This window comes from Podarcis filfolensis (assembly GCF_964270895.1).
Source record: "Podarcis filfolensis genome assembly, chromosome: 16".
In the NCBI taxonomy this organism is placed as follows: Eukaryota; Metazoa; Chordata; class Lepidosauria; order Squamata; family Lacertidae; genus Podarcis; species Podarcis filfolensis.
This window is the reverse complement of record NC_139620.1, coordinates 9807960-9820165: the sequence shown is the minus strand read 5'-3', so window position 1 is coordinate 9820165 and position 12206 is coordinate 9807960. Positions and strand designations below refer to the sequence as shown.

At 46.8% G+C, this 12206-nt stretch overlaps 1 protein-coding gene across 9 annotated transcripts; it reads left to right on the top strand.

Annotated features, from left to right (window-relative positions):
* Positions 1 to 1700: 1700 nt before the first annotated feature.
* On the top strand, positions 1701 to 11052 carry LOC310751859 (complexin-3-like). Of its 9 annotated transcripts, none has more exons than XM_083591599.1 (4): positions 1701 to 1790; positions 8238 to 8412; positions 9180 to 9267; positions 10109 to 11052. In XM_083591599.1, the coding sequence occupies exons 1-4, from the start codon at positions 1781 to 1783 to the stop codon at positions 10313 to 10315; spliced, it is 480 nt and encodes a 159-aa protein (XP_083447725.1). In that variant the 5' UTR covers positions 1701 to 1780; the 3' UTR covers positions 10316 to 11052. The 9 variants fall into 9 exon arrangements, with proteins under 9 accessions (XP_083447725.1, XP_083447727.1, XP_083447726.1 ...); XM_083591601.1 differs by lacking the exon at positions 1701 to 1790 and adding an exon at positions 3963 to 4900 and having other exon boundaries at positions 8241 to 8412; XM_083591600.1 differs by lacking the exon at positions 1701 to 1790 and adding an exon at positions 3965 to 4900.
* Positions 11053 to 12206: the final 1154 nt, after the last annotated feature.

Sequence of the window (12206 nt, the reverse complement as noted above, 5' to 3'; positions counted from 1 at the left end):
GAGGTCCACCTGGTGCCTTCACTAGACAACCTTTGGGGAATACTGAAGATGCACCTCTTTGCCCTGGGCTTTGACACCTGAGATGTCTGTTTTCAGGGCTCGCACTCTTGTTCCTATGACTAATCTGTTTTAACTTTTTAAATTTTAAATAGTTGTTGGACCCTGCCTTGGGACTGCAGATTGGGCAGTATAAATTTAATGATGATACAGAGATTTGTATTTAAATAGGTCCCCGTAAGATTTCCTACCACTGTCAACTTTTCCTATAAGGTCCCCAAAATTACAATAATATACCGTTACGAAAAATGGCGAGGAAAATGTTTTAGCAACTATAAAATGAGTAAACCCAGTCGAAGTGGAACAGAGCAGTATAAATTCATTAAAACAAAATGCCTTTAGTTGTCAGATGCCAGGCTGAAGTGTCGCATCTTCATTATACGGAAGGGAGTGTCGCAATTTGGGGACTGCTGCAGAGAAACAAAAGCAGCACATTTTACCCTAAAATGGGCGTCTTTTTACTCACCTGGGTATGTTGTGCTGAGAAATACATTGTGTAATCTGGAGACAAGCAAGCACCGATTGGTAATTACGGGGTCTATCCAGTGTTAGTCCTACTCAGAGTAGACTCGTTGAAATGGTTTTGTTTACTACTTTCAGTGGGTCTACTAATGCTGGAAAAAACCCCAATCTTCTCATCTGTGCACGATTATCAGGTGACTCGAATTAGGTCAGAGGCGGATCGTGGTGTTGGCGTCACGGTGTGTTTTGAGTTCTTTTTTTAAAAGCATGTGTCCAGGGAGCTGGAATCCTTCCAGCTTTGCAAGTCAGCGGGGCTGGGCCATCCCTGCAGGCTTAAATGACAAAGTCACGAGGGCTGGCCCATGGCAGATCCCCGTTGGCTGTTCTTGCTCTTGATCCCTCTCGTGGATCTGTTCTAGAGGGCTAGTGTGTTAATCTGTTAAAACAAGTGCAAAGTCTTAAACTACAAACAACCCTTGAACCTCCTTTGATGTAAACTGCAAAAATATACATATGACTTTCTGGGGGTGGGTGTTAAAATGCCCCACAGCAAGTGTGTGTCGGAAGATGGGGGTTTGGTTCTGCTTCCCTGAATCAGGTTTTTCATGAGATGGGGTCCCAGTACTTCTCATTGACTTGTGTAAAATGCATGTGTAGTTATGAGTTTTTTTGAGGGGTGTTCAGTCTGGATGGAGGTCCAGATGAGTTTGCGGGGTCAGCCTAGGTCCCCTTCCAGAACCTGTCATCTTGTATCTGTGAGGTTAGAATGTATAAGGGGAATCTTGCCAAACCAGTTCCTATGTTAAGGTAATGCCTTTGTTTGGCTAGTCCAGGGGTAGGCAACCTAAGGCCCAGGGGCCGGATGCGGCCCAACCGCCTTCTCAATCCGGGAATCAGTGTTTTTACAGGAGTAGAATGTGTCCTTTTATTTAAAATGCACCTCTGGGTTATTTGTGGGTCCTGCCTGGTGTTTTCACATGAGTAGAATGTGTGCTTTTATTCAAAATGCATCTCTGGGTTATTTGTGGGGCATAGGAATTCGTTCATCCCCCCCCCCAAATATATATATATATATAGTCCTGCACCCCACATGGTCTGAGGGACGGTGGACTGGCCCACGGCTGAAAAAGGTTGCTGACCCCTGGGCTAGTCCAAAGAGGTTGCCGTAGAAACAAATGATAGGCCTTTCCTCATGGCCTGTTGAGCCTCTTCAATCCATGCTCGGGCTATATATATTTATAACTAGGACTTCCAGGTGAAGATGGCGACGAGTAAAGCTGCTTGTCCTTGAGCTCTGAGGTCTGTTCTAGTTTTGTGTATAGATAGATAGATAGATAGATAGATAGATAGATAGATAGATAGATATAAACACATACAAAAAATATGGTAAAAGCAATAAGTGTGACTAATCAAATGCATACAAAGATGAAATGAAAATACAATGAAAGCCTGAAAGCAACTGAGTATCTCGCATTCTTATATGTGTGTGTGTGTGTATAAATATACACACATACACACACACATACACACACATATATACTGTACGTCAATTCAGTTCTTGACAAAGCGTCTCCACATGTTTATCTATAGAACAGGGCGTTTAGTGGGCTTAGTTTTTATCCTGAATAGTTTTACAGTCAGTTGGCTCAGCAGTTCATGCTAACTGCTACATACAGGCAAGGGACATACCCGTTTTATTTCTATGTGGGCTCAAAAGCCACATATTTTAATTGGAGGACAGGAGCTGGGAGAGCACCTGTTTTGCCTTGACATTCTTAAACTGATACAAAACGCTTAGAAGACCATCTTGACCGAAGGATTCTCTGCCGTTTTAACGTGGCTTCAGTTAAAGCGCCCAGAACTCCATTGCTAAATTTAGCCCAGAAATCTATGCTGGACTATTGTGACTCAGCCAAGGGAAAGCTAACTGCAAAGCAGTATGTAATTAATATGTCTTGCAGCCTTTGCCCTTTACATGTTGAGTGTTCAAGTACTGTGGCCGGAGATACTTTATTCCAAGTAAGAGGTATTGCCACGTATTCCTCTGATGGAAGTATAGGTCAATTGATCCAGGCTTGTTAGGGAGCCGGCGTATACATAGGCTCCCAGGCAACCTCAGCTTCCTCCATATAGCAAAACCTCAACTAGCCATGATAGCAATCTTGGTATAATAGACGCTGCCACAACAAGAGACTGCAGCTCCCTTGGCGTGGGAAATTTTGCACGATCAATGTCTCCTCTCTAAACGAACAGCAGAGGGAATCTTTAGCAGAACTGATGCACAGGAAAAGGAAGTTGAAAAGCTGGAGGGTACATCTCCGGGACATAGAAAATGGCCTCCTCCTGCTGATGTGGGTCGTGTGCCCCATGTGGTCTCTGCCCGCAGCCTGGCGCAGCCTGGCTCCCAAGTCGGCGCATTTGCTGTAGGCTTTCCTGTCTAAAGCAATCCATCAAGAACAGAGCTTCAGAGCAGATTGACGCACCAGTTGGGTTTTAGGCCGCGCTAAACAGATTGCAGCGCGATGAGCTGGGGGACTCTCCGGCCAAGGACAAGCCCTGGCAGGTGGTAGGACCCAGACCTGGGTTATACTTAAGCGGCTTAGAGCAAAAGGAGGGAAGGGGAGATGTCTGAGTAACCTGGGCGGGAGGGGGGTGTCGTGCGATTCACTTGGCCTGATACAGAAACACGGAGGTATTTCTGCCGGGAAGTGGGTGATGGGAGCCCAAACTGTCCATTGGTGCAGAATTGAGAGCTCTACAGATTGCAGCTCTCTTAAAATTAAAAAATTCCTTGGTCTCTTGCAAAAGAAAAGCTTGTGAAGTCTTCTTGTGATCGCATGGGATTTGCAGTCCCAAGTCTCTGGAGGGCACCGGGTTGGCAAAGAGCATAAGGCAGAGGAGAGACATCAGCAATATGCAATGGTTGAGATGCGACTCAGAGGCAATGATCCTGCGCATTGGCGTCAAGCCATTTGCAAGCCGAGTCCCTGTTTTTTGTCCATGAGACATTCAAGGCTAATATATTAGGAATGAATAATGCAATCCGTATGGATAGGTTTGATCATGGATAGAAGAACATTTTCCTTGGAAAGTGATTTTATTCTTGGCTTGTTGACAATTTTTGTATACTGCCCAATAACTGATATTCTCCAGTTTAAACGGCATAGTTTAAAAGCCATAGATAATTCGTTTTGTGACATTGTACAAGACAGTTTTCAGTCCACACTCCTCAATCTTAGAATTGTCATGGGTGAAAATTAAAAACCTGGTACTTTATAAACCAGGGAGCACCTTGAAAGCCAGTTAAAAGTTGTGTTTCTGAAAGCCCTGTTTTTAAAAATACATTTCACCCAATAAAGCCTTAATACTAGCACCATTCCTTCATTTAACACTTTGAAATATACATTTTTTATATTAAAAAAGGTATAAGAAGGTGGTACTTCCTTTTTAATCAGGCAAAGATACTTCCTGCAGGTATTCCTTGACCCACCAGTCCTCAACAGGTGAAAGACAGTAAGATGTCTTCTTATTACGGGAGTTGAGGGATAGCTCATTTGTAGAGCATGAGACTTAATCTGAGGGTCGTGGGTTTCAGCCCCACATTGGGCAAAAGACCCCCGCATTGCAAGGGGTTGGAATAGATTACCTTCGTGGTCTCTCCCAAATCTACAAGTCTGTGATTCTGTGAATTCCTGAATAATACAATTCAATTACTGAAGCGACATTCAAGCAAACGAATAAAAAAAAGGTAAGTTAAAATTCGGAAGAGTGATGTGGCCAGAGGTGTTTTGACCATATATAAACTAGAACAGTGTCTCCCGAACTTGGGTCTCCAGCTGTTTTCGGATTACAATTCCCATCATCCCTGACCTTGCTAGCTATGGATGATGGGAGTTGTAGTCCAAAAACAGCTGGAGACCCAAGTTTGGGAAACGCTGAACTAGAAATACAAATGTGCTGGGTTTGTACTGATATCAGTTCTTGGCAATTGCTTTGTTTTCCTCTTTTGGAGCAAGCCATGAGGACTAGGAACTTGCAATTTGGAAAAAGAAAAACGAAGCTAATTCTTCTATCCCCCAGCAAGCTGTTTGAGATACCTTGGAAATGGAGCAGTGTGTCACAGGCTGCCAGCACGTGCCGGGTGTCCCACACGGCAAGCCAGCGGATGTTTTGCTCAAGGTGCCATCTGGATGGCCTGACTGTCACCCAGGTGGATCAGAGACAGCTTGGCGTCAGCTGGAGTCTTTGCGTCGCTTCTGATCCCTGTTTAAATAGCTTGAGCTGCCCGAGAGCTCTAATCTTCTTTCTGGGGCACTTGGAGAGAGAAGACCAGCTAGCTACCTATGCCTGACAGAAGCACAAAAGACTCCCAGGTTCCCAGGTGAGTTTACGGAACGGGGCAATATTCAGGTGAGAAGATGCCAGAAGGAGCTGGGATGTGCCTGTACATTTCTGGCTTCCAGAGGCAAGAGGCTGATTCCTTGGGTTTTTCCCATACTTTCCTGAGAGTCAAGCTTGTACAAAAACCAGACCCTCCAAGTGTCCCTATTTTCCAGCGACGGTCGCCAGTTTACAGAAGCCGTCCCAGTTTCTGATTTGATCCCGTAATGTCCCGCTTCACCTTAGGTCAGGACAGCCCTGTTTTCATTGGAGAAATGTTGGAGGGTCTGGGATAATGTGCTAAGGAGATAAGTAATCAGTGCTTTTTTTTTTTTAATGTTCTTGAGTCATTTTGCCCCAGGGAAATCACCATTTTATAGTTCAAATCAGAGGAAATAAATACAGTAAATGGACAACAGTACACAGATTCAAAAAATGTTTAGGGGTATGCATACTCCCCAGAAAAAAGCACTGTAAGTAACTATACAACATTCACAAGACAGCTGAAGGTAGACCTGTATTTTTTAAATCATGGGTGGGCAAACTAAGGCCCAGGGGCCGGATCTGGCCCCATCACATTCTAAATCCGGCCTGCAGACGGTCCAGGAATCAGTGTGTTTTTACATAAGTAGAATGTGTCCTTTTATTGAAAATGCATCTCTGGGTTATTTGTGGGGCATAGGAATTCACTCATTCCCCCCCAAAAAAATAGTCCGGCCCCCCACAAGGTCTGAGGGACAGTGGACCGGCCCCCTGCTGAAAATGTTTGCTGACCCCTGTTTTAAATGTTTAATGTTTTATTATGTTGTTATATATGTTGGAAGCCGCCCAGAGTAGCTGGAAGAACTCAGCCAGATGGGCGAGGTATAAATAATAAAATTATTATTATGGAATAGGACATCCCTATTTTCATCAGAGAAATGTTGGAGGATATGAAAGACTGAGAATTCTTAATATGTGGTGAAATTTGAAGCAGGGTGATCTTTATCCCAGATTAGTTGTCCTGGAATATTTTTGCATCTCTGGCTCCAACCATCATTGGGTCTGACTCGCTCCCAGCATGAGGCCCTTAAAAGAGGGAATGCGGCCCTTGATGGGGAAAAAGTAGCCCACCTAGGGCTTGGGTGAGAGCATGCCAGAAGATCCTTGCTGGATTGGGAAGCCCAGCGTCTACTGGGTGAGATCTGGCGAAGTCATACGCCAAGCAGGCTCCTAGAAATCAGTGGATTTCAACTGATTTCAATGGGTCTCCTCTAAGTATAGATCTCACAGTTGGATACAGTAAGGTGAGGAGAGTCGCTCTTATATTCGAATCCTGATTGAGGGTTTACATCAGGCATCTGGTTGGCCACTGTGAGAACAGGATTCTGGGCTTGATGGGCAACCGGCCTGATCCAGCAACCAGGCGCTTCTTATGTTCTTATAGGGACCTGCAAATGCCTGCTCACTGTAGAGAACTGGCAGCTTCATGGTTCTTCCTGCTCTGCCTTCTGTGGGGGGGGGGGGGTCTTGATCTTCAAACAAGATTTGGACCAGACGGTTCTTCAAAGAGAGCAGTCTTTGCTGAGTCATATGATTTGGGCTACAGAATATGTCAGAGACTATTCCATGGGGAAACTGCCTGGCCCCCACACTTCATATTACAAATAACATTCTTAATTTCTTCCACCTGTGATGGTTTTGCAAGAGTTTCCTTTTTGCTGCAAATATCGCTGCGAGGAAACTAACTGGGATAAATTCACACACACACACACACACACACACACACACACACACCCAGATTCTCAGCCCAAAGGGCCCTTTATCCTCCTTAAGGTAAAGGTAAAGGACCCCTGAAAGTTAAGTCCAGTCGTGGACGGCTCTGGGGTTGCGGCGCTCATCTCGCTTTACTGGCCGAGGGAGCCGACATTTGTCCGCAGACAGTTTTTCTGGGTCATGTGGCCAGCAGGACTAAGCCGCTTCTGGAAAAACCAGAGCAGTGCATGGAAACACCGTTTACCTTCCCGCCGGAGCGGTACCTATTTATCTACTTGCACTTTGACGTGCTTTCGAACTGCTAGGTTGGCAGGAGCAGGGACCGAGCAACCGGAGCTCACCCCGTCTTGGGGATTCAAACCGCCGACCTTCTGATTGGCAAGTCCTAGGCTCAGCGGTTTAGACCACAGCGCCACCCCCTCTTATCCTCCTTATATAGCTTCAAATAATATTTCTGAAACTGTGTGCGTGGGCCACTGGTTCTTTCTCCTTGTCCTAGGATGGAGAGCATATACAGATAAAATAGCTGCTCTTGTCCTGCAGACAACAAATTGCGCCCCCTAGGACTGGGCGATATCTTGTTTTCAACATTGTGATATATGACCAGCTAAACATTGTGATAAACCGATATATCATGACAAAAAAATTTTTTTTCTTTCCAGTAGCACCTTAAAGACCAACTAAGTTAGTTCTTGGTATGAGCTTTCGTGTGCATGCACACTTCATCAGATACCAAGTGTGCATGCACACGAAAGCTCATACCAAGAACTAACTTAGTTGGTCTTTAAGGTGCTACTGGAAAGAAATTTTTTTTTTTTGTTTTGACTATGGCAGACCAACACGGCTACCTATCTGTAACTCGATATATCATGATGTCTGAAATAAGGACGGAGTTACATGTAAGCAGAGGCATCGGCCAACTTCACGGGTTTTCCTGCATCATGATTTCTGCATAGCACACAAACACACACACACACACTGACCCCACAATTCACAATATACTGTATTGCCATGCCAGAAATTATGAAACCGATATCACTATATGGACTTCAAACCAGTTTTGGGTGATAGATCGATATATCGCCCAGCCTTAGCACCCAGGAAACCTTGATTTTAAACTGCTTTCATGGCAGAGAGCGGAATGGAATCAAGGACTTTATCCAGGGCGCTTAATCTGAAATAAACTGGAATCATCATTAAAACACATTTTATCCTTTTAAATACAGTACAGTGGTACCTCAGGTTAAGAACTTAATTCATTCTGGAGGTCTGTTCTTAACCTGAAACTGTTCTTAACCTGAGGTACCACTTTAGCTAATGAGGCCTCCCGCTGCCGCCGTGCAATTTCTGTTCTCATCCTGAGGTAAAGTTCTTAACTATTTCTGGGTTAGCGGCATCTGTAACCTGAAGCATCTGTAACCTGAAGCGTCTGTAACCTGAGGTACCACTGTATTGTTTTAGTCATCTGGCAAAGGAATTCTGACAGGTTCCCCGCAAAATGCTCATTTAAAAAAAAAAGATTTCACATTGTGAGCCGCCATGTTCATCCTTGCTCCCTCCCTTTTCTCTGCCCTGCATTCCAGCAGTCCTCCCTATGGAGTCCGCAGTGAAATCGGCGTTTGGAGTGCCGGCCAGACAGCTGCTGTGCTGTGTCTCGGCCGACTTCCCCAGGGAGAAGGGAATCAGCTCCCAAAGGTGCCACAGCAAGAGCCGAGCACAGCCTCCGGCTCGGAAGACGCCAATCAACAAAAAGCACAAGTAAGAGTCCCTCTACTCCTTTCCTGACTGAGGACCTCAAAACCCTAAGCCAGAAGGTTCAACTCGAGGGCCACATTGCCTTCTGAGCAACCTATTGGGGGCCACATGCAGGTGGTGGGCGGGGCCAGAGGCAAAAGTAGGCGGGGCAACGGATGTAAATTTCACTTTTTGCTAGTTTCCACACACACTCACAAATGGCCCTCTCTGTCCTCCAACCAGGCATGCTCAGAGGCCAGGGACATATTCCAGCACCCTAGGAGGGTGAAAAGTAAAACTGCTGATGGGTGTGGCCCAGAGGTGCTAATCTGAATAAAATATTCAGGGGCAGGTAAGCCCCGCCCTGTATAATTTATCACAATACACGGTACTCACCCACCATTGGAATGGCAATGTCCATCAACTTGGGTGGGGGACTGCCCCCCTCAAATATTTTATTGGCAGGGGCACGAAGGGACCTCCTCAGCCCCTAGGAGTTTGCCTACCCTTTCATCCATAAGGGCTAGTAACCCGTTTTTTAAAAATGAAGATGATGCTAAGATTTCTCTGGAATTCTCAAGATTTCCCTACTACCCAATTCTGCGTGTGCTAATTCTGCGCTTGACTGCAATGTTGGAAACACACGGCTGAAGTCTAGCACCCACACAAAAGCACCTGCAGATGCTCGTCCAAACTTTTGACAAATTCCACAAAGGAGGCGAGCCCATCTCTTCCAGAAGCATCTCATTCCCGTGCTTGAGTGGCTCATCTTGATTCTCTTTTTCCTCCAGGAGCAAACGGGACGCAGCCTTTGCTCAACAGAAGGCTGAGCGAGCCACCATGAGGGCCCACCTCCGGCAGAAATACCAGCTGCCCAAGGTAAGGCTTGCCTTCTCCCTGACACATCTTGCCCTGTCTGTCTCCAACGGGGCCTTCCTTGGTCCCCATATCCAGAGATTAAACAACTGACTGCAGGGGAAGGGGCTTCTTGGTGGTGGTGTCCCAACTGTGGCATTCCAAACTCCATTTCCCCATAGTTAGTGACCTAAACCATGGTTTGCTAAACCAGTTTGCTAAACCACAGTTGGCTAAATCAGTTTGCTAACCATGGTTTGCTGAACCATGGTTTGCTAAACTACAGTTTAGCATTATATATGAGCCCAGCTCCCCAGCTAACTACCGTTTACTGACTATGGCTAACAGTCTCTTGTAGACCAAGGTTTGCCGTTGCTTCCTTCCTACACCTCAGTTAATGTTAACCATAGTATTATGCACAAACCTGGATGCCCTCCTTAAGAATGGTTAAGGAGTCATCGCTGCCCAACAGCTACAGATCCACAAAACTATCAAAACCGCTCTGAAGGCTCAGCTGCTCCCGCTGGTGCATTTAACTAGCTTGTGACACAAGAAACCAAGGTTTAAGTGATTGTCTGTCAGATGCTTCTACATTAACTGTGGTTAGCATTAGCTATGGTTGAGCATTACACGTGAAACAAGACAATGCATCTTAAGTGGAAAGGCTCCCTCCTCCTTAGTCTCAGCGTTGCCCTTGTAGAAGTCAACAGAGAGGAGGGTGGGGAGAAAGCCATCATTAGCCAGCTCTGCCTGCCACTGGCGCCATCTGCTGTTGGGCTCCTTGCCTTCCATCCTACCAATCCCAAAGGGTGACAGCCATGGTACAGCATTAATTTCACCCTGCCCCCCTTTCTTCCTCTCCCAGAACCGGACAGATAAGAAGCAGCTGGAAGTGGTTGGGAACAAGACGAAACTCCCCCAGGACCTCCTGGCTATTGTGAAGCCCAAAGCTACCACAGATCCCAGCTCCATCTTCTCCAGCTTGGGTGGTCTGGATTTCAGCGCCTTGCGGGTGACGGCAGCGAACGCCGTGCAGTCGTTGCAGCGCCCGGTGCAGTGCCCCGTCATGTGAGTGAGCCCCCCTTCCAAGGACCCTCACTCCAGCGGACACAGGAGTTATTATTCACCGGGATGCACGACTGCGGATCGCTGGACCTCAAAGCCCCTCCACGGTCTTGACGTGGGCCCAGCGTCCACCAAACACAAGGCTGTCTTGGTTCTGTAGCCCAGGACTTGTGGGTTGGATGGGGGTGTCCTGGTGGGTCTCGTGAAGCCCGTAAGACGGAGCTTCTGTGCCACTGCTGTAGGATAATTTCTGGCTTTCTGATGGGACAAGTGGTTGGGCGCCATCAACGATGATGCCACCTGGAACCGGCTGCGTGGCCACTGTTTACCTTTTTCTGGGAGGTTCCCTGAGATGGCTCCTTCCACACAGCCTGGTTGCCCTTGCCAATGTTAGGTCCTTCAGGATCTTTGCATCAAAAGTCTGTTGAAGAAGAAAATCCGTGGTACCACCATGAACATGGCTGCTCTGAAGCAGCCACAAGTAGAACTCAGCTGGCCAGTGGCAGAGGACATCAATGCTGGGCACAAGGCCCATGGTTCAGTCCCCCAGTGTCTTTGGGTGCTGGGATTTTGGGCAATGTGGGAGGAGAAGGATCTGTGCTTGGGGCTTTGGGGAGCGGCCACCAGCCAGGTTGGGTGATCCCGGGCAAGATGGTCCATCTCCTGACAGTCCACGTTCCTGCTGTCTTTGGGGTGATGTTGTGGGTTCAGAGTCCCTTGTCTCAATAAAACAGTTGATCTTTTGCTCTTGTCATCATTCTTGCTATTGGTAACAATAAGATTTATGATCTGAAGAGGGGCTCTTGTTAATTCTCCATTACAAGGAGATTTGGCCCAGGCTGTTGTTCATTCTTGCAGCTTCATAAAGCTTGTGGGAATAATCAGAACATGGAAGGTGGAGCTGTAGGAGAGAGGCAGCTGGGAGGAAACAGGGCAGGAAGGAGAGAGAAAGAGAGTCAGAGGTGAATTGTTTGAAAAGGCAGCACAACCCCTGAGCTCTACCCAGTAATCTGACAGCACCAGATTGCAGCTCAAAAGCAAAACCGGGAATGCTTCCAGACTTCTGCTATTTTGCTGGGGTATGGATTGAGTCCATTGAATGCCTGAAAATTCAGGTTGCTCACTTAAAGTAGATCTGGTGCTCTTACAGGACAACACTCCCCACAACACACACACACATATGTGCACCAGACTTTGTGCAATAAAATTAATACTTAATAAGCATCTGGACACGGGTGGCGCTGTGGGTTAAACCACAGAGCCTAGGGCTTGCCAATCAGAAGGTCGGCGGTTTGAATCCCCGAGACGTGTGAACTCCCATTGCTTGGTCCCTGTTCCTGCCAACCTAGCAGTTTGAAAGCACGCCAGCGCAAGTAGATAAATAGGTACCACTCCGGCGGGAAGGTAAACGGCATTTCCGTGCGCTGCTCTGGTTCGCCATTAGCGGCTTAGTCATGCTGGCCACATGACCCGGAAGCTGTACGCCAGCTCCCTCGGCCAGTAAAGTGACCGCAACCCCAGAGTCGGTCACGACTGGACCTAACTTTCAGGGGTCCTTTACCTTTACTTTAAGGAGGATAAAGGGCCCTTTGGGCTAATGGTCAGGGGTCCCTTTACCTTTTAAGCAGCTGGCATTGTACGGTTGCCCTACAAAAAATTGTGCAAGAAAACAGAACGAACGCTCAACAAATTGGTCACCTGGAGGCCATCACTGATCTAAGTAGCCATTTCTGGAAACTTAGGCTGCGCCGATGTCATACATTTAAAGCACACGGCTTCCGCTGGAAAAACCTTGGAACTGCAGTTCCCAGAGCTACAATTCCCAGCACCCTTAACAAACTACAATTCCCAGGATTTTGCGGAGGTGCCACGTGCTTTTCAAGCAACGTGTGTAGGGC